Genomic DNA, 22801 nt, shown 5'->3' with positions numbered 1-22801 from the left:
GTGACCATTGGGCTAGCAACCTAAGCCTGCTGGTGAGCAGAGCAGGCAGCAACCTGACAGCTGGCAGAGTGCGCTGCCCTTCCACGCAAACTGCCAACGCCGCTCCCAAATGAAGCCACACCCTGTTCATAGTGCTCCTGGTCGATGGTGCTCCCTAAGGACTGGTTATATGCAGCTTCCCGTGGTTTGAACTGGCTGCCCACCTCTCACCTGCCCCTCTTGCGAGAACTGTTGCCTGCTGGCCTGTCCCTCCACATACACAACCCAAGGGTGTTGAGGGCACAGAAACCCCCTCAGACACCCTCGGGGACCTTGTAAGCTTCGCACTTCTCTCAGCACATGGCAAAAACTGCTGCTGCCGGTGCTGCTGCTGCTAACGTTGGCTTCCCATTGTTTGAACTGGCCACAGCTTGTATGGGCTGTATTTCAGATTTACGATGAAAACAGTGTTGATAACATGCCAATGTTTTAGCTACTGCTTAACAGTGCTTTCACAGCATCAAGGCCTTTTCTTCTTCTCTGTGATGGTGTGCTCCCCTGCCCCTTCTCCCCTGCCTAAGCAATAAACACCAGTGGGGGTTATGATGGCTGCATCCAGCTTAGACTGGACTTTGGGAGACAGATGGCATCCATCCATCCACCTCGTGGAGAGGAGCCTTCCTAGGTCCTCAAGCAGCTGGGCACAGCAGCTCTGCACCCATGGTGAAGAAAGGCCAGTGGCCAGGCAGAACAGATAGTTCCCACACCAGGGGCATGAGCACAGACAGGGCTCCTGGCAGGTGCAGCTTGCTGTACTGGTTTTGTCTGGGATAGAGTTAATTTTCTTCATAGTAGCTTGTATGGAGCTATGATTTGGGTTTGTGATGAAAATAGTATAGATGATAACAGGGATGTTTTCATTATTGCTGAGCAGTGCTTACACAGAGTCAAGGCCTTTTCTGCTTCTCACACTGCCCTGCCAGTGAGTATGCTGGGGATGCCCAAGAAGTTAGGAGGGGACAGAGCCAGGACAGCTAATATTCCATACCACATGACACACTTTTCCTCTGCTCCAGCATAGGTCCTCTTGAAGGAAGGGGTTAAAAGGAATGTTGGTGGATCATCTAGCGCTATCAGTTTAGCTCTTTGACATGCACAGCGGGGGGGCTGGGCTGATTGGTGCTTAATGTTTTGCTAACTAATTGTGTAGTCTGATGGGGGCTAGGAGGCGCCTTAAAGAACCGGTTAAGACCGACCCCATAGTTTGGATGGAAGCCAGGAAACAACTGAGTCTGTGCAAGAACAAAAGCTTACCAGCGGTGACGAAGAGGAGTCACCTATCTTCATCCCCACGACCACCACAAGGAGGCACTGCGCAAGCGCAGTCGGGAGGAGTCTATGGAAATGACCCCTTGGAACTAATTTTAATACGAAGTGGGGATAGGTTATGCATATGTATAGACATATTGGGAAATCTAATGCATATGTAATACTTGATTGTATAAGTTGAAGAGACAAGCTGCTGCTCGGCGCGCACAACTTTGGTGGGGCTACCCCCCGTGCCGCCTGGCGCCGAATAAACATACCTACTGTACAGTCTGACGGATTGGGGAGTCTGTTTTCCGCACGTCACTCTCCACAAGCTGTAGTCCTTCAGAGGCAACCTGCTCCAGTATATGTTCTCTACTAGCTGTAATTCCTTCAAGAAATATCCAGCTACTCCAGGAGGGAATTCCCCACAGGCTGCAGTATGAACAGCTGCTTTGATGTAAACTCTTCTATATAACCAGCTCCACTTCAAGTCTATTCTAACTGCCCTACCTCCCCCTTGGCTGCCAGAAGAAGAGCCCAAAGCTACCTACCCATTGGCTAGAGCCAGTGTCTGTATTAAACCCTCCGCGCACACCGATTTGCTGCCTCCTGGCTGCCCCCGCCTATCCCCGCTCAGGCGGAGCTTCAGTGGCCAGAGCTGAGCTGTGGACTGTGTTCTTATTGGCGTGCTGCAGCCGATTACTAGTTCCTGCAAGTCTCTTCCTCTGTTCTTTTAGCTGCTGAGGCAGTTATGTGATGAGATGCATTCTTCTGGTGAGGCTAAAGTAGTTCTCCTTGGGCCTTGTTTTTTCTTCTAAAGAGTGCGGCTGGGGAACTGCAGGTGTTGGTTGGGGTCTTGCTATTACTCGGTACAACCTATTCCTTTGTCAGTCTGGTGTTCAAGCGGCGGCTGTAGGGGAAAGCGCGGGGCCGTGCGCGCGCTGCCTGCTGCTCAGCGAGGAAAACGGAGGCGGCCGCGCGCCATCAAACGAGCGTCAGGGGTAGGTACGGGTTCTTCTACCGCTCTTGTGATGTGCGCGCGCCGGTGAATCCCGCTTTCTTCCCCCCCGCCCCCCGCTGAAGGTGGTTGCTCAGAGCGAGGCTCTTTCAGTGGGGCCTTAGCATGGTGGAGATTGTGGGAGCGGCGACGCCGCCGGTTGCGGTTCGTGGATCCGCTTTCAAGTAGCAGAGGCGAGTTAGCTTCTTGACAGCTCTGACCATTTATTTCTTTCCTCACCTTTTTACCTGCTTCCTCCCCCCACCTTCTCCATCACAGGGCAGGTGAGGGGAGATACCCACCCCCGATAACTGTTGAGCAGGTCTGGGAGGAAAGGCTGGGGTTGACGCTGAGCCTCGGTGAGAGAGGCGGCGGTTCAGCTTTCTGACCCTGGAGCGTGCGGGCAGGGTAGGTGGGTTGCGGTAATCTCCGCCCATGTCCTGGCTGCGGACCCTTGGCGGCTTGTGCCCTGTGCAGGGAGCAGCTCGCCACTTCTCGCGCCGCGGAAAGGGATGAGGGGCGCTCTGCGCCCAGGGATTCGGAATGTCGTCCGCCGAGGTGCTTTAGAGGGCCTGGAATGCTGTGTGCAGTCTGTCCTGGGGCTTCCGTTTCCGTGGTCTAGCTGTGAACGTCTTTGTTTAGGAAACTGGCATGCTGAATTAAATGCTTGTTAAATTCTGTCTTTTGCCAGATTTTAAATAGTGGTTCTGCGTGAGTGTCGTTGACTTCCATAAGGTCCTTATTAAATACAGACACTTGAAGAGCTCCTTTCAGTTCGTCTAGCCTGACTTAATTTGTTCAGTTCTGGCTATTGATGGTGGGAGTAATGTGTGCCTTAAAATTGCATTAGAATGCATGGTTTAAAAGTATTTGGCCAAAAGGTGACTGTAGAAGCATAACTGCAGAAGCTAAAAAAGAACTGCTTGAACATAGACTAGTTTTAAAAGCATAGCTTTTCATTATTGATACACTGACTGGTGCAGTGAAGCACCAGGCTGATGCCCGTGAAATACAATACGGGGCTTAAGTGTCTGTCAGTGTGCAGATTGTTTTAGCAGGGCAGTTTTGTAGTGCAGCATTTCTCCTGGAACATACAAAACATTATGTAATCTAACAGAATCACAGAATGGTAGGGGTTGGAAGGGACCTCTGTGGGTCATCTAGTCCAACCCCCCTGCCACACTTGTCTATCTGGGATTTTATGAGGGTTTTTCTTTGGTTTTGGGGAGTGAGTTTGTAGGGGTAGGTTTTGGGGGGTTTTCGTGGTGGTGGTGTTGGTTTTTTTTGTTAGAAGGAATGGCTAGTTTTTTTGCAATCTGTTTTCCCCTTCCACTTTGAAGTGTGCCGTTAGATCTGTTTTGAAATATACAAAGTAACTAGCAAAAGAGTTGGTGGTAGGATTAAGAATGTTTCTGTATTACCATAAAACCAAGTTAGGTTTTCCAATATTAGAATTTGTGAGACTAGTAAAACTATGTATATTTTATACATAGTTTATGTTTTTATAGTTTTTATATATAGTTTTTCTTTTAAAAATCTGATAATTCCGAAATGAAATTTTAGTCACCCCAGGCTACTTGGGCTTTGTGGGTTGTTGTGCTTATTGTGACTCTGACCTGTCAAGTATGTCACTTCACAGTATTTCTGGATATTTTTTTGTTATTAAATAACTTCATCTATTTTTCTTTTCCAGATCTGCTGTGTGTTCTTTTAAAATTTTTAGTTGAATCCTTTTATATAATATTTGATTGGACACTTTTAATTTTTGTTTGGTCTTCATATTTTATTCTTTAACTGTTAAACTAGTTGGAAAATGTTCATACCTTTCTGTTCCATGATTATATAATGCAGATGTTGAAATGAGTACTAGTGTTTCAGTAGTGAACTCAAGCCTTCATTGAACTGTGCTCAATGAAAGGGTGAGGGGAAACTGTTAGTTTCTTACTTCAGCAGTATATAATGAAAAATGATTATTAGGAAAAAACCTCAAAATCTGAATATCTTGCTTGTTGCACAGTTAAAACAATGCCAAAGATTTACAAATTGGCAGCTGTATTTACAAGTTTAACTTTTGTTCTAGGTAAGTGTTTGCAAGGGTTAGGCTTTTGAGGCTAAGCTACTAATATGGTGTGAAGTACTTTGTGACATAAATAATGGGAGCCATTCTTGTTATGGCTTGCAGAGGAAAGAGGACAGGAATGACTTCTTATATGAAAGAACTACATTTGTGTTATAGGAATACCAAGATGAATATTTGAGGTGTTTCTGATTAGACAGATTCCCCCCCCCTTCTGTCAGCTTTAATGAAAAGATTAATTGCTAAAGAGTGGGCTAAACTACTGCCTGTAGACACTCTTAATTTTGTCATTCTGTGTGTTACTTTTTTATTCATATGAGAGTTAGATATAAGTTTGCTAAAGGGATTGCTTTCCTTTTAAAAGCTTATCCTGCTGTACTGGTTTTGGCTGGAATAGAGTCAAATTTCTTCACAGTAGCTAGTATGGGGCTATGTTTTGGATTTGTGATGAAAACAATGTTGATAACACAGGGATATGTCAGTTATTGCTGAGCAGTGCTTGCACAGTGTTAAGGCCTTTTCTGCTCCTCACACTGCCCTGCCAGCGAGTAGACTGGGGGTGCCCAAGAAGTTGGGAGGGGACACAGCTGGGACAGCTGACCCCAACTGACCAAAGGGACATTCCATACCATATGATGTCATGCTCAGCAATAAGTGCTACAGGGAGGAAGGGGGGGATGTTCAGAGTTATGGTATTTGTCTTCCTGAGTAACTGTTGTGTGATGGAGCCCTGCTTTCCTGGAGATGGCTGCCTGCTGATGGGAAGCAGTGAATGGATTCCTTATTTTGCTTTGCTTATGCACACAGCTTTTGCTTTCCCTATTAATCTCGCTTTATCTCAACCCACGAGTTTTCACACTTTTACCCTTCTGCTTCTCTCCCCCATCCCACGGTAAGGGGAAATGAGTGAGTGGCTGTGTGGGGCTTAGCTGCCAGCTGGGGTTAAACCACAACATTCACAAAGGCTGGGTAATGCCACTTGGGTCTCTTGTTTCTTCGCCTGTTTTGCTACAATAAGTTTTTATGCTTTTAAGTTTCTTCAACAGAACTTTATTTATTTTTATATATCTATATGTAAAGCATATGCATGCAAAGTTTTGTATCAGTTTTACAGGTTATATATGTTTCTTAGTATACTTTTTCTCTTTTTGTTGTTAGTAACTTTACCAGCTTCCAGAACTGTATTTGCAGAACAGAATTGGCTGCTTAATTAGTACTGAATTAACAAACAGAAGTAGTGAAATAAATATGTTCCTGGGATGTGTTGATCTCTCTATCTGAAGATGTTACTGTAATGAGGGCAGAGATTTGCATTGTAAATGCTGAAAAGGTTTTAGATGATAATGGGAGTCTTTCTCTGACATAAGTTTAGAATAGATGAGTTAAAACTATTCATCTGTACCTGTGGAACTGTCTCTTTGAGGTAATTTGTGGTGGGTGTTCTTTTCTTCCCAGTTTTAGTAAGAGTTCAGGTAAAGCATTCATCAAGCCTGTTTGTTATTAGAGTGTTGTTTTTTTTTAACACAAGTTCATTTATTCATGTTCCATAAACTATATTTTAGACTTAATGAAATTATTGGTCTTTTTAAGACTGATCTCAAAATGAGAATTTTTGAACTGCTTTTGCCAAGGCTGGGCAATGCTAAATGAAGGTGTACTTGTTACTGTGGCTTTTCTCTGATATCATAATTACTCTGTACACCCTGGGGACTCTCATATCCTAGTTTCATTCCGTATCTGGAAGTTAACAACCCATTCACGTGAATACAAACCAGTTCCAGTATAATGAAAACATTGTTTGCATTTACATGAAGGTATCCTTCTGAGGGAGTTCAGTAGGTGTTTTGTCAGATGTGTTCAGTTAGTGATGCTAGGGATCTACTGTTTGTTTTCTTGCTTTAGGACAATCAAGTAGATATGAAATATTTGCTTTAAAGACATGATCTGTTTCTAGCTGTGATTTAGATGGAGAATGCTTCTGGGATTAGAATCTTTAGATTCAGTAGAGTTTTTGTTGGGTTAAATGGATGTTGCGTTACAGTCTAGTATAGGAGAAAAATAATACTTTTGCTATATTCATCAGCATAGGAAGTTATTTGCCATATGTGGCAAAACCCCATTGTTAGCACATTCAAGCTGTCTTGGGCCACCGTACCCACCACAGCTGATTTTAGTTAGTAGCTAGTGTTGCTCAAAATGTTTACTGTGGTACTACCCTGTATGCATATTCCATAGGCCAAATTCCAGTCTTCTGAAACTACTATGACAAATATTTAATATTTCTTTCTGTGAAATCGTATTTTCAGGGTTGTTGATAGTTACAGTGAAAGCTGTTTTTATTTGCTTCTCAATCCACTTGTCAAAGAGCTACAGAGTTTTAGTTACTGTTCTGTTGTTGGTATGGAAGGCAGCCTGCTGTTCCTGGGCATAACAGGCTATTTGTACCTGTTATGGGTTTGCGTGGCGAGGTTTTGGTAGCGGGGGGGCTATAGGGGTGGCTTCTGTGAGAAGATGCGAGAGCTTCCCCCATGTCTCATAAAGCCAGTGCCAGCCGGCTCTAAGACAGACCCGCCGCTGGCCAAGGCCAAGCCAATCATCAACAGTGGTAGCACCTCTGTGATAACATATTTAAGAAGGGGAAGAAAAAAAAAAAACACTGAGGAGATGGCAGTTGAGAGAGAGGAGTGAGATGATGTGAGAGAAACAACTCTGCAGACACCAAGGTCAGTGAAGAAGGAGGGGGGAGGAGGTGCTCCAGATGCTGGAGCAGAGACTCTTCCCTTGCAGCTTGTGACGAAGACCATGGTGAGGCAGGTTGTCCCCCTGCAGCCCATGGAGGTCCACGGTGGAGCAGATAACCACCTGTAACCTGTGGAAGGGTCCCCATGCCGGAGCAGGTGGAGGCCTGAAGGAAGCTGTGATCCCGTGGGGAGCCCCGCGCTGGAGCAGGCTTCTGCCAGGACCTGTGGACCCATGGATAGAGGAGCCCACACCAGAGCAGCTTTGCTGGCAGGCCCATGCTGGAGCAACCTGGAGCAACCTGTTCCTGAAGGACTGCACCCCGTGGGAAGGACCCACGCTGGGGCCGTTAGTGAAGAGCTGCAGCCTGTGGGAAGGACTCGTGTTGGAGAAGTTTGTGGATGACTGTCTCCCGTGAGAGGGACCTTCATGCTGGAACAGGGGAAGAGTGTGAGGAGTCTTCCCCTGAGGGACAAGGAGTGGCAGAGACAGTGTATGATGAACTGACTGTAACTCCCATTCCCCATCCCCCTGCATCGCTGGGGGGGGGGAGGAGGAGGAGGAGGTGTTGATGGTAGTGGTAGTAGAGAAACAGGAGTGAAGTTGAGCCCGGGTAGAAGGGAGGGGTGGGGGGAAGGTGTTTTAAGATCTGGATTTATTTCTCACTCTCCTACTCTGATTTGATTGGTGATGAATTAAACTCCCTTTTCTCCCCATATTCAGTCTGTTTTGTCTGTGACAGTAATTGGTGAGTGATCTCTCCCTGTCCTTGTCTCGACCCATGAGCCTGTCATCATATTTCCTCTCCCCTGTCCAGTTGAGGAGGGGGAGTGATAGAGTGGTTTTGGTGGGCACCTGGCATTTATCCAGGCCAAACCAAAACAGTACCTCTCTTTTTGAGGTGTAGCTTTTCTTGTGCATGAGACAGTCTAAGCCTTTTGCAAATCCCTGGTCCTCTTCAATAGACCTCTTCCACTGCAAATTAAGGTCAAGTTTTATTACAGATAATCTCACCTGACAGCGAAAAGATGAGCCATTACAAACTTGAGTGACTACTTGCGTGGAGGCTGTTGTTTCTTTAACTAGCAGAAATATAGTCATTTTTATTCAGGATCTGTTAATCAAGAGATAATTTACTCTTTTTATGGAGGTGACTAGTACTCTTCTTCTGCCACCTCCTCTAAATTGGTAGTGTTGGCTACCCATATCTAAGAATCTGTGGCTTCCCTCTGTTTTAAAGAAAGCTAGAGACCTTGGATGAAAGCACTTAGCTGTAGCAGTCTCAGCAAAAATATTCTGTGAACTACGAAGAGCAGTAGTATTCTAAAAATCCTTATGTTTATCAGGCTGTCTTGTATTGCTTGTGTTTGCTGCTCTACAAGTATACTTTATTAATGTGATGTTTTATGCAGTATATGTCCATATCCTACCATAGGAAATAGACTACTCATACATCCAAAATAAGGTTACCTGCTCTGTGATCTGTATTCGACAGTTCCTGCAGTGGTGTCCAATGGAGCTTTTTAAAAAAAAAAAATGCATGCAGGCATGAAAATTATGCTTCTATACGAGTCAGAGGATTGACTTTGAGATCAGTTTTCAATATTGTCAAGTGTTATATTGTATTTGGCTTATGTGGCAAAGTTTTGATAGTGGGGTGGCTGCAGGGGTGGCCTCCCTCAGAAGAGGTAAGGAGCTGTCCCCAAGTTGGACAGAGCCAGTTCCAGACAGCTCCAAAATGATGTGCTGCTGGCCAAAGCTGATCAGTGAAGCGGGTGGTGCCTATGTGATAATATATTTAAGAAAGGGTAAAAAACCACTGTGCAGCAGTTGAGGGGGTGGGAATGTGAGAAAAACAATCCTACAGATACTAAGATCAGTGAAGGGGGGGGGAGGTGCTCCAGGTTAACCCACCACATATAGTTAGAAGATTTTTGTTGTTGTTGGATTACATGGGTATTTCTAAAACAGCATGGGACTACAGACATCAGAAGTTAGCTTGTTTAGTTCCTGACTGCAAACTTGAATCTAGTTGAAGGTGGTGCATGAAACTACAAGAGTGTTTCTATTTCCATGACCTGGTAAGAACTTGGAGACCTGTGGATAGAGTTAGGATGGAAACACTGTTTAAGTTGATACACCTTAGTATCATGAAAGTAGTATAAATGCTTATTTTGGCTGCACTGGTATGGCCAGCATGGTTCTTGGCGGATTTCATCACCCCTGCTCTCTGAGGAGAGAAAAAAAAAATATTGTTGACAAAGGATATCCCCCTGTACCCACCCCTGTTATAAATTAAGAGGACAAAGTACCTGTTTGTCAAGGCAGCTGTATCTTTGTGTAGCTTGCTTCAGGTGTATGTGGTAATTGTTTTGGGTTCCCCCCCCACACACACTGTATTAACCAATAGTTTGAATAGGTAGTGTGGCTTTTATTGTTTTGCAGAATAACTGTGTTGGAGCATTTGGGTTTGGGATGTTTTTGTTAAAGCATAGTATAAAAATAATCTTATTGAAATGGGCAATATTGACATAATCCCAATTTCTATTTGCAAGACAGGAAACCTTGGTTAATTTCAGGAGGGCTTGAAAACATTGGTGTCATCCAGTGTGGGAAGAGTTTATGTCTGGATTTCAGTGAGCCAAAAGTCTATAGTGCTCTGTAGGCCAGTAAAGCATCTCATTTTGTTTCTTAAGTCTTGGCCTTCATGCACCTTTCTTACTGATGATAGTTCTTGCAGGGGCCCATAACTTAGACTTGCTATACTTCCTCTATAGTTGTGAAACATTGTAGTGATTTTTTTTTTTTTTCTGCAGAGCTCTTCATTGCCTTATTGCCCTGCAAATGCTGTAACATATTCTAATTGTTCTTTGACATGTATATTTGTCAAGGAGGTGAACACTTCTGTTATTGCCTTAAGGGGAGGGACTTTATTTCCTCAAAAGAAACTCCAAAACTCATGCTTGTTATTGTTCTGGGTAAAAAATTTTTGTTTGTTTTTTTTTTTAGTTTTAACATAAGGCAGGACTGTAGTTATCACTTTTTTTATAGCACGCTAATTTTAAAGTAGTTAATATCGAATAAAACTATTATATAGAAACTTGCTTATCTATTCAAATATGTTTTGTTAAATGTTTCCATGGAAACTGCTTATTTACTGGAGAGATGAAGTTTGTATTTTTCAATATGGGATTGTAACTGGAAACTGATACCATTCTCTTTTCTTATTTCAGACTAGAAGATGAATAATCTTTCCTTTAGTGAACTGTGTTGCCTGTTCTGTTGTCCACCATGCCCAGGGAAAATTGCTTCCAAACTGGCATTCTTACCTCCTGATCCTACGTACACACTGATTTGCGATGAGAGTGGTAGTTGCTGGACTCTGCATCTCTCAGAGCGAGCAGAATGGCAGTATTCTTCTAGAGAAAAAGATGCCATTGAGTGTTTCATGACTAGAACGAGTAAAGGTAACAGGATTGCCTGTATGTTTGTGCGTTGCTCACTTAATGCCAAGTATACTTTGCTCTTCTCACATGGAAATGCTGTTGACCTAGGTCAGATGAGCAGCTTTTATATAGGACTGGGTTCACGGATTAATTGCAACATATTCTCATATGATTATTCTGGATATGGTGCAAGTTCTGGGAAGCCAACAGAGAAGAATCTGTACGCTGACATTGATGCTGCTTGGGTGGCTCTTAGAACAAGGTAAGACATCTGTGGCCATTCTTATTTTTGTGGTGGGTTGACCCTGGCCAGCAACTAAGCACCCACCAGTATGAGTTGCTTGCTCGTCTGTTGTGTCCTCGTCCCCTCCCCCGCCAGCAGGAGAGGGGAGAGAATTGGAAGAGCAAAAGTGAAGAAAAACTCAAGGGTCAAGATAAAAGTTTAATAAGTGAAGGGAGGGGTGGACACGTGATGCAAAGGCAATCACTACCTCCCACAGGCAGACTGATTGATGCCCAGCCAGTCTCCAAGCAACAGCTACCTTGGAAAGACTAACCTCCAGTTTTATTGCCGAGTGTGATGTCATATGTCATGGACTATCCTTTTGGCCAATTTGGGTCAGATGTCCTGGTTTTGTCCCCTCTCAACCTCTTTCTCACCTCCCAATCTATTCACTGGGGTTTGTGGCAGCAGCAGAGTGAGAAACTGAGAAGGCCTTGACATAGCTGAAGAGTGCTCGTGCAATGCCTAAAATATTGGTGTGTTATCAGCACTGTTTTAGTCCCAAGTCTAAAACACAGCACCATATAAGCTGCTATGAAGAAAGTTAACTCTCTCAGCCAGACCCAGTACAATTTTCCAGCATGCTTTCCAAGTGGTTGTACTTAATCTGCACTGGCAATTTAAATAGAAATACTGTATTTCAGGATTAGATTAATGGATTCATACCAAAGATGGTGTTTTATACTGAAGGCATTGTCAATATTTAGCAGAATTATTATATAGTGCTGATATACTAGAGAAATTGAAATATACACTAATAAATTTCATTCCATTTCAGTCATACTTGAATGATTAGGAGATAATCGTTACTTATCACCATTTAGGACCTCCTCAGTTGGAAATATCAGAAGATAAGAAAAACCTATAATAATTGATTGCCCAGTAACTGAGCCACTGGTTTGACATGGGTGAGAGAAAAATGCAAATCGGTTCTTCAGATGCATCTATTGCCTACTACTTGTAGGGAGGGATAGTAGAAAGGGGACCCTGGCAAGACTGCCAAAATTTTGTTGTAGTGTTCTGGTCGCCTTCTGTCCTCATTTCAGGATTCAGACTTGCAGCTACAGCCTCTGGTTTTAGAGAGATTAAATGGTAAGTTAAAAGGCCATAGAGGCATTCTCCAATAAATGTAAGAAGCCCAAGTGCCGAATAAATACTGCACTGAACACCCTCTTCTTAAATTTGAGAGCATTTTTTTTCCACCATGGCTTATTCCATTTAAAAACAAAACTCTTTTTGTTCTACAAATGACAAAACTATGAAAAGATTATTTTTGAAAATACTATGTGACCATAAGAATAGATGTTCAAAATGACCATCATAGTGCATATTTAGCAAAAGAAAAGCTGTGAAAAACTGAATTTTAATATTGTACAGCCTATGGTTGGATCATCACAGCTTGAGTATGCTGTTTAATAATATATTGTCAGGGATGTGACTTAATGTAGGGGCATGTGTAGAGATTGTGCAAATCTTGGGGCCTGGTTGTCACAGTAAATTTTGATCTTGTTCTGTGTAATTTTAACTATTTCTCTGTTACTTTGGCGGGGATTATCCCTCTTCTCAGTTTTAAGCACACACATTTTTCTTGAATTTTTATTACATTGTGACAAGGGCTTGATGCTTCCTTTTTAAAGAAGCATATATTTCAATCGTGTATTAAACCTCATACAACCAGAGGGGGCAGGTATTCAACCTCAGACGATATTCTAAATTACTCTTTCTGTGTAGTTAGGCTAGTTTTGGCATTTCTCTTGATTATAGTGGAAAGTTGGGATCACAGAATGGTAGGGGTTGGAAGGGACCTCTGTGGGTCATCTAGTCCAACGCCCCTGCCGAAGCAGGGTTACCTACAGCAGGCTGTAGAGGACCTTGTCCAGGCGGGTCTTGAATATCTCCAGAGAAGGAGACTCCACAACCTCCCTGGGCAGCCTGTTCCAGTGCTCCGTCACCCTCAGAGGGAAGAAGTTCTTCCTCATGTTCAGACGGAACTTCCTCTGCTTCATTTTGTGCCCATTGCCCCTTGTCCTGTCGCTGGGCACTACTGAAAAGAGCTTGGCCCCATCCTCCTGACACCCACCCTTCAGATATTTGTAAGTATATATTAGGTCCCCTGTCAGCCTTCTCTTCTTCAGGCTGAACAAGCCCAGCTCCCTCAGCCTCCCCTCCTAGGAGAGATGTTCCAGTCCCCTCACCATCCTTGTAGCCCTCTGCTGGACTCTCTCCAGTAGCTCCTCATCTTTCTTGAACTGGGCAGCCCAGAACTGGACACAGTACTCCAGATGAGGCCTCACCAGGGCAGTGTAGAGGGGAAGGAGAACCTCCCTCGACCTGCTGGCCACACTCCTCCTAATGCACCCCAGGATGCCATTGGCCTTCTTGGCAGCCAGGGCACACTGCTGGCTCATGGTTAACCTGTCGTCCACCAGGACTCCCAGGTCCCTCTCCACAGAGCTGCTCTCCAGCAGGTCCACCCCAAGCCTGTACTGATGCAAAGTATAAATAGGATAAGGGATATAACTAGATATCTCTTCTGTAAACAAAGAGCTACAACACGTGCATTGGTGACTGTGGTCTGTAGTTGACAGGTTATCTGCAAGATAGCTACTTGATGAAAGACCCAGTAACTTTGGCTGCAAACAATGTTATGTTTTTGGCCAATGTGGAAACCAATCAGTTGTTTAATACATATCAGCAAAACAGAAGCAAAGCAGATGATGAAGCTTAATTGTTTGTTTACATCAGTTTACAGGCTCTGTTATATGAACTAATTGGTAATTATCATATCCCCCCTGAACAATGTCTGATTGAAAACATTCAAGTTGTAATAACATTTCCTTTAATTCTCCCCTCTGTATTTCAACAGCCCATGGTATCAACTTCCCCAATCAAATAAGATTATCAATCTGAATAATATCCTATCTGAATATGCCCTTTTCTGAAGAGCCTTTAGGGGGGATGGACTCTAATATGTGCTCTGTACATTTGCTTTTCCCTTTCCAGTTCAGGAATGATTTAACCTCGGGCACATCTATTGCCTGCATTTGGTTTTGTATCAAAAGCTTCTTTAGAAATATATAATAGGGTGTATAAAGCTTGGATTTTTCTGCCTAATGTGTGGATTTTGCAAATGCAAACTTAAGCTTTTTCATTAATTAAATAGTGGCTGGTGCTACTAGTTTACTCTATGCTACTTTCAGCAACTTTCCAACTGGTAGACCTGGTCTTGTCTTTGTATTTGAATATTGAATGGAGACGGGACAAATCTAGCACATGACTTTGGGTATACTGGCTCCTGTATTTTCATTATCAGTCTATGGCATTGTCTTCAGCCCTGGAAACAGTGCTCAGCTGTGTTTAAATACTTGATTAATATGTGGACTAAAATACAGCCTTTGAGTATTTGCTGCAATATTGGTTCTCTTTTCTAGCATAGCCTGATTTGTCAGTATTACAATGATTACGTAATCAAAATTTGTGTTGTCAGTGTTCTGCAAAAACAAATCTGTGGATTGTTTGCTGGATGGACATAAATATAGCTGTAACTCCTTTGAAATTCATGTTAATGGGATGAGAGAAGGGATCTTAGGTTTTCAAACCATGTCTCCCAGGTTATGTGATGGGATAAAGAAAGGAACAGAGAAATTATTACTGTGGGAGGTTGATCACAGCCATCCACAACTCTCTGCGTTTCCTGTTGTGAAAAATGGGATCCTAGGACCCAGCATTAAAAGGTGTTTCTGGGGCAATTGAAATAGTCATGTGGATTTCACTTATAGTCAGCACAGCTGCTTGTGGTGGAGATGTGTTACTGTTCTATGTGGTATTTTGGAAGGACAATCCTGATGGCCTTTTATAAATTGGCACAACTTTACAGTGGGGACTGGAGATCTGAGATGAAATAGTCTGTGCACTAATATTCAGGGGGATGGTGAGGTTAGTACAACACTGCTTTCTTAAAAGTGACTATAGTAAGAGTATGTGAATATTGTCATTCACATAGATGTATATAGAAAGCTAATTTGGTGGCTAAATACTTCCTGTATTATACGTGTAGAGGTAAAACATTAATATCTTGTCTTTTCACAACCTGGAGTGCAAAGGGCACATGAGTATAGATACACACACACACACACCCCCCCATGCAATTTTTTCAAGTTAATTGCAGCCCTTGTGCTGGGGGCTGCTTCAATTTGTAAGGCAGCAGATCAGAAAAGGAAAAAAGCAGTTGCAGCTTCTGAGTTATTCCCATTTTTCACCTGCTTTTCATATTTTAATAGGAAGCAGTACTTAGCTTTGTGGATGCTGACTCTGGAAGATGACAAGATAATTCGTTGTCATCATGTTTGGGAAAGGTGCACAGTGTTCCCATATTCATGGGCATGGGACTATATAAAAGCTGCAAGTGAGGACACTCTTTTTGACTGTCATGGCTACAAAATGTTGAAATGCCAGTAGTCATTCTGGAATATACCCATCTTCTGCTGCACTAGTCTGTGAAGGCCTTCGACATCCTAGCAAGGAAGATGATGTTTAATCAGCTCCAGGCAAATGTAGGGTGAGGGGTGCTCAAACAGATACCTGAAACTTGCTAGAGTTGCCCTATGACCTAGATCTAACTTTAGGAAGCCAAACAACCTTGTCACTGTTGCTTACTGTAGACCCTGCCTGGATCCTTGGCCCTCTTACCTGCTTCATAGGTCTCCTATTTGCCAGATAGTCCAGCTTGATGCTTGCTAGCCAACAGATACGTGCATTCATGCACTTGTCTGACGAGCACTCCACACTTGCAAATCCCCTTGAATACCAGCATGGACCCTCTGCCTGTCTGATATCCCTACCTGGACCTGGGGCTTACTACTTGTGGGCTAGTCCAGCTTGAAATTTTTAGTGAATTGCACATGAGCACCAGGTTGAGGAAAGATGCAATCACTTCCCCCACTGCCCCCCAACAGCTGGTGCCCAGGTACATGGACTTGCGACCCAAAGCTCTGCTATAGTTGCTGATGCACTTGTTACAGCCAGACACGTATTTGGCAGTTTTCATGTCAGTGACGGCAACAACATATATCCAATCAGTAGGGAGAGGAAAAGAAGATAACTGCTGCTAAGATAAGTGTTTAGAAAAATATAGCACAGGTCTCTTCTTACAGAGAGAGGGAGAGGCAAAAATATAAAGGAAATTATAATGGGTTTCTGCTAGAGCATGTAGTGAAGACTGTCATAAAGGTAAAAAAAAAATAAATTATTTTTGTTTGCTTTCCTTTCCTTCCCCTACCAGACAGTGAAAAGATCAGGCAGGAACATTCAGGGTTGCCTCCATTATAAGAAACCATCTATATCAATGTATGTAAGAGTGTGGCCAGCAGGTCGAGGGAGGTTCTCCTTCCCCCCCTACTCTGCCCTAGTGAGGCCCCATCTGGAGTACTGTGTCCAGTTCTGGGCTGCCCAGTTCAAGAAAGATGAGGAGCTACTGGAGAGAGTCCAGCAGAGGGCTATGAGGATGATGAGGGAACCGGAGCATCTCTCCTACAAGGAAAGGCTGAGGGAGCTGGGCTTGTTCAGCCTGAAGAAGAGAAGGCTGAGAGGGGACCTTATAAATGCCTATAAATATCTGAAGGGTGGGTGTCTGGAGGATGGGGCCAGACTCTTTTCAGTGGTGCCCAGCAACAGGACAAGGGGCAACGGGCACAAATTGAAGCATAGGAAGTTCCGTCTGAACATGAGGAAGAACTTCACTCTGAGGGTGACGGAGCCCTGGAATAGGTTGCCCAGGGAGGTTGTGGATTCTCCTTCTCTGGAGATATTCAAGACCCACCTGGACAAGGTCTTGTGCAGCCTGCTGTAGGTGACCCTGCTTTGGCAGGGGGGTTGGACTAGATGATCCCCAGAGGTCCCTTCCAACCCCTACCATTCTGTGGTTCTGTGTTATAGGCTCATAGAAGAGGATACTAGCTTTATCAGTGGCACTGTGTTAGTCTGGGTGCTGATATAGGGAGTAGTCTGATGGTGCAGTTAAAATGGTATAGTGGCTTGCTACTTCCTTCACCCTACCAGTGGCATGTCCTTTCTTGTCTGATTCTGAAGATTGCCAGGACAAAGGAACAGAAAACTAGCTGCTACCCTACTTCCCAAAGACATTAGTTCACTTTACTAAGGTAGTTGGCCAGCCCCAGTGGTGAATAGGTGGTGGAAGATGCAAATAGGAAAGTGGTTTTGTTCTCCTTCACAATGTGTTTGCTTAACAGGAACATTAACTTGCATCTTTAGTGTGCTGATAGGTCAGACGTTTGAGCTCTCAGATAATCTATGTAGATGCTAGCAAACTTGTGTCAATAGAGGTACATTTAGTTCTGCATAAATAATGTTCTTAAAGTTCAACATGTTTTTTATGAAGGTAGTCCTTAGGTGCATAAACATAAAGAATGAATTAGGTATTGAAAGGAATTGAAATTTCAGTTGATGTGAGAAAGAAAGTGTTGTGGGTGTCCTTTAAACTGCAGAAAATATCTGCCTAAATTTTATGCCAGGTTCAGCCCAGAGTAATTTGTCCCTGGCATTGTTTTCTCTGAGAATATACATCTGTGCAGAACTACTTGCACATTTTTTTTGTAAGGTTTGCTCAGGTGACCACAGCTTTAAAAACAAACAAAAAAACCCAACAAAACACCCCCAAAAAAAGTCTGTCTATCCTGGCACAAGTTACCAAGCATTACTTGAGTGGATAGTAGTGTTTGCATTTGCATTGTTATGATCAACATAATGAGTTTTCAAAGATATCAACAGGTTTTGCAGCTTTTGAGCTCTTGTCATCTGAACTTCAACTTAGAGTATAGCTCCTTAACTGTCACTTTTTCTTCAGGATGTCTGTAGTTCTAAGGCTCTGTTTAAGTGACCAATACTGATGTCACTTATATTCTCTTGTGTGGTGGGTTGACCTTGGCTGGCTCTCCCTTTTTTCCCAGGCTCAATTTCACTCCCAAGACTTCTAACTCCTCCCTCCAGGTGGTGCAGGGGGATGGGGGAATGGGGGTTGTGGTCAGTTTGTAATGCTTCATATCTACTGCCCTTCCTCCTCATGCTCTTCCTTCCCCTGCTCCAGCCTGGGGTCCTTCCGTGGGAGACAGTCCTTCAAGAACCGCTCCAGCATGGGCCCTTTCTACAGGGTGAAGTCCTTCAGGAATGGACTCTTCAAGTGTGGGTACCCCATGGGGCCACAGCTCTGCCAGTAAACCTGCTCCTGTGTGGGCTCGTCTCTCCATGGGGTCATAGGTCCTGTCAGGAGCCTGCTCCAGCATGGGGTCTCCACAGGCTGCAACTTCCTTCAGGGCACATCCACCTGCTCTCGCATGGGGTCCTCCACGGGCTGCAGGGTGGATATCTGCTGCAGCCTGGTCTTCTCCATGGGCTGCAAGGGAAGACTCTCTGCTCTGGTGCCTGGAGCACCTCCTCCCCCTCTTTCTTCACTGACCTTGGTGCCTGCAGAGTTGTTGCTCTTGCATATTCTCACTCTTTTCTCCCAGCTGCTGTTGCACAGTGTTTTTTACACTTTCTTAAATGTGTTATCACAGAAGCACTACACTGCCTCAATGATGTACATTAATCATGCAGTCTTCACAACCTTCACTTACATCATCCAAATAATTCCCCACACTAAAATCAAAATAACATCATCACAACACTGATAAAGGTGGACTATTCACATGCACTCCACCCCTTGTCCATTCACTACAATTATTCTGCTCTCTAGCAATGTTCAGCCCATGTTTTTCCTGTTGCCTCTCCCAATTACTGTTCTTATATGAAATGCCTTATGTTGGGTGCCAGACAGGACTGGCTTCTGGGTGCACACCAAGCTGTGCTCTCACTCCCCCTCCTCAGCAGGACAGAGGAGAAAATAAGATGAAAAACTTGTGGGGTGAGATAAAGGCAATTTGATGAAGAAAAGCAAAAGCTGCACAAGGAAGCAAAGGAAAACAAAAAGATTTATTCTCTACTTCCCATCAGCAGGTGATGTGCAGCCACTACCTGGAAAGCAGGGCCTCAGTAGATGTATTGGTTGCTTTGGAAAATAAACACCCCCTTCTTTTAGATTTATTGCTGAATATGATGTCATATCGTACAGAATACTTCTTTGGTCACTTTGGGACTGTCTCGCCTCCTAACCTCTTGCCTGCCCCTAGCCTACTGGCCTTTGGGGTGGGGGGGGGTTGAAGCGACAGCCTTGATGCTATGTTGAGCTGTACTGGGTTTGTGTGGCAAAGTTTTGGTAGCAGGGGGGCTACAGGGGCGGCTTCTGTGAGAAGCTGCTAGAAGCTTCCCCTATGTCTGACAGACAATGTCAGCCGGCTCCAAGATGGACATGCCGCCTGCCAAGGCGGAGCCAATCAGCAGTGGTGGTAGTGCCTCTGTAATAACATATTTAAGAAGGGGAAAAAACCTGCTGCGCAAAAGCAGCCAGAAGAGAGAGGAGTGAGAATATGCGAGAGAAACAACCCTGCAGACACCAAGGTCAGTGAAGAAGGAGGGGGAGGAGGTGCTCCAGGTGCCGGAGCAGATTCCCCTTCAGCCTGTGGTGTGAAGACCATGGTGAGGCAGGCTGTCCCCCTGCAGCCCATGGAGGCCCCCACACCGGAGCAAGTGGATGCCTGAAGGAAGCTGTGACCCCGTGGAAGTCTGCCCTGGAGCAGGCTCCTGGCAGGACCTGTGGACCCGTGGAGAGAGGAGCCCATGCTGGAGCAGGTTTGCTGGCAGGACTTGTGACTCCGTGGGGGACCTATGCTGAAGCATTCTATTCCTGAAGGACTGTACCCTGCAGAAAATACCCATGCTGGGGCAGTTTGTGAAGAACTGCAGCCTGTGGGAAGGACTCGTGTTGGAGAAGTTTGTGGAGAATTGTCTTCCGTGGGTGGCACCCCATGCTGGAGCAGGGGAAGAGTGTGAGGAGGAAGGAGTGGTAGAAACAATGTGTGATGAACTGACTGCAACCCCCATTCCCTGTCCCCCTGTGCAGCTCGGGGGGAGGAGGTAGAAAAATTGGGAGTGAAGTTGAGCCTGGGAAGAAGGGAGGGGTTGGGGGCAAGGTGTTTTAAGATTTGGTTTTATTTCTTGTTATCCTACTCTAATTTGACTGGTAATAAATCAATGTTCCCCCAGTTAAGTCTGTTCTGCCTGTGATGGTAATTGGTGAATGATCTCTCCCTGTCCTTATGTCGACCCATGAGCCTTTCATTGTATTTTTCTTCCCCTGTCCAGCTGAGGAGGGGGAGTGATAGAGTGTCTTTGGTGGGCATCTGGCCTCCAGCCAGGGTCAACCCACCACCATGATCACTGATCAGCAATAGCCGAATCATTGGTATGTTCTTGACACCTTTCTAGCTACAAATACAAAGCACAGGCCTATGAGGGCTGCTATGGGGAAAGTTAATTCTGTCCCAGCCAGACCCAATATGTTTTCATTTGATGCTTCTTAATTCTTTGCCAGCAATGTAGCTGACCTAGGAAGAAGGGCTTTAAACTGGGAACTGTGGGGGAGTCAGAGTTACCAGCAGTCCTGCATTGGAGTGATGGATAGGACTGACAAGTAAAGAGCTGGGGTTGATGTGAATGAAAGGGAGTACGTAATCAACAAAACAGGGCTTAAGTGGGATCACCTACAGTATTTGCATGTAAGCAAGGAAGTGCCTACACAGCACCATTATAGGGAACACCTACCCTGGAAAATCAACATATGTGGTGCCTCTCTGAATGCCAATATGCTAATGCATGCAGTATGGGGAATAAACGCGAGGAATTAGAGCTCTGTGTGCAGTTGCCAAGACTACAATCTTGCTGAGATCATGAAGACGTGGCAGGATGGGTCACAGGGCTAGAGTGCTGCAATGGAAGGATACAGGCTCTTTAGGAAATACGGGCTGGGAGGATAAGGAGGTGGAGTTGCCCTTTATGTAAGAGAACAGCTGGAAGGCATGGAGCTCTGCCTAGGGATGGATGATGAGCAACGTCAGGGCTTATGGGTAAGGAATAAAGAGCGGACCCATATGGGTGACATTGTAGTGGGTGTCAGCTATAGGCTGTCTGATCAGGAAGAACAAGTGGATCCATCCTACAGATAGCTAGGAGCAGCCTCAACTTCACAGGCCCAGGTCCTCGCAGGGATCTTCAACCACCTTGATATCTGCTGGAGGGACAACATAGAAGGACATAAGCAATCCAGGAGGTTCCTGGAGTTCATGAATGACAAATTCCTGACCCAAATGATAGAGGAGTGTCGTGGATTAACCCTGGTATCCAGTGAAGCACCACAGAACTGCTTGCTCATTCCCCCATAAGCGTGGACTTATCCACGTACCACAGCCCCTAGGGGTATACCATGCTCCAGCATGGACTTATTCGTGGGCCACAGTCTCTTCAGGGGTATATCTGCTGCGGCATAGATTTATGAATGGCCACAGATGTTTTGAGGTGTACCTGCAAACGCATGGACTTATCCAGAGATCATGGCCCCTTTGACTTGAGTTCATACTGGAGTTCCAGCCTGTCCGGTACAGCAGCACAGAAACAGCAGCGATGCCCTGGCCATCTGCCAGCCCAGATGCATCACTATTGCTATTATCAAAAATGTTTCCAGGCACAGCAGTCAGGTGATAAGCAGTACAGCAAACATCAGCCATAGTACAGCAGTACAGCAGCAAGAAGCAGCTACTAACAAGCACTAGACTCTAATAAACAGTAAGGTGAGGAAGCCCCATGACAAGTACAAGAACCTGGAAATTAATACCTAAACAGCTATAACAGCTATAAATTCAGTGTAGCAGACTCCAATAAAATCTGTTGTTATCTTAAACCCTTTGAGACCTGTGCTGGGCATGAATATGACAGTTGTGGTTTAACCCTGGTAGGCAGCTAAGCACCACACAGCTGCTCACTCACTTCCCCCACAGTGGGATGGGGGAGAGAATCAGAATAGGAAAAGTGCAAAGTCGTGGGTCGAGATAAAGACAGTCTAATAAGGAAAACAAAAGCTGTGTGCATAAGCAAAGTAAAATGAGGAATTTGTTCACTACTTCCCATCGGCAGGCAGGTGTTCAGCCATCTCCAGGAAAGTAGGGTCTCATCACATGTAACAGTTATTTGGGAAGACAAACGCCATAACTCTGTAAGTCCCGCCTTCCTCCTTCTTTCCCCTGGCATTTATTGCTGAGCATGACATCATATGGTATGGAATATCCCTTTGGTCAGTTGGGGTCAGCTGTTCCAGCTGTGTCCCCTCCCAACTTCTTGGGCACTCCCAGCCTACTTGCTGGTGAGGCAGTCTGAGAAGCAGACAAGGCCTTAATACTTCGTAAGCACTGCTCAGCAGTAACTAAAACATCCGTGTGTTATCAACGATGTTTTGATCGCAAATCCAAAACATAGCCCCATACTAGCTACTATGAAGACATTTACCTCTATCCCAACCAAAACCAGTACAAAGAGCCAACAAGAAGAGGTGCATTGCTGGACCTCATACTCATAAAGAAGGAGGGGTTCATTGAAGATGGGAAGGTCGAAGGCAGCCTTGGCTGCAGTGACCATGAGGTAGTGGAGTTCAGGATTCGGAGGGGAGGGAGCAGACAAAAAGCAAACTCACAACACTAGGCTTCAGGAGAGCAGACTTTGGCCTCTGCAGGGATCTGCTTGGTAGAGTCCCATGGAATAAAGCCCTGGAGGGAAGAGGAATCCAAGAAATATTCAAGGATCACCACCTCCAAGCTCAAGAGCTGTCCATCCCAATGAGCAGAAAGTCAAGCAAAAATGCCAGGAATCATAGAATGGCTTGGGTTGGAAGGGACCTTTAAAGATCATCTAGTTCCAACCCCCTCTGCCATGGGCAGGGGCACCTTCCACTAGACCAGGTTGCTCAGAGCTCCATCCAACCTGGCCTTGAACACTTCCAGGGAGGGGGCATCCACAACTTCTCTGGGCAA

General features: G+C 44.9%; 1 protein-coding gene across 7 annotated transcripts in view; it reads left to right on the top strand.

Annotated features, from left to right (window-relative positions):
• Window positions 1–1951: 1951 nt before the first annotated feature.
• Window positions 1952–22801, top strand: part of LOC104333379 (abhydrolase domain containing 17B, depalmitoylase) — a 42152-nt gene continuing 21302 nt past the window's right edge. The window contains exons 1-3 of one of the 7 annotated variants that reach the window (XM_075446370.1): window positions 1952–2064; window positions 2182–2291; window positions 10337–10811. In XM_075446370.1, the coding sequence (XP_075302485.1) occupies window positions 10345–10811 (467 nt within the window). In that variant the 5' untranslated portion in view covers window positions 1952–2064; window positions 2182–2291; window positions 10337–10344. Of the gene's footprint in view, window positions 2296–2823; window positions 2846–10336; window positions 10812–22801 lie in introns of those variants that run through there. The other 6 variants (XM_075446374.1, XM_075446371.1, XM_075446368.1 and 3 more) reach the window with 6 other exon arrangements.

Source organism: Opisthocomus hoazin, chromosome W (assembly GCF_030867145.1).
Source record: "Opisthocomus hoazin isolate bOpiHoa1 chromosome W, bOpiHoa1.hap1, whole genome shotgun sequence".
Classification (NCBI taxonomy): Eukaryota; Metazoa; Chordata; class Aves; order Opisthocomiformes; family Opisthocomidae; genus Opisthocomus; species Opisthocomus hoazin.
The sequence above is the reverse complement of the archived record's forward strand: the minus strand, read 5'-3'. Positions and strand labels throughout refer to the sequence as shown.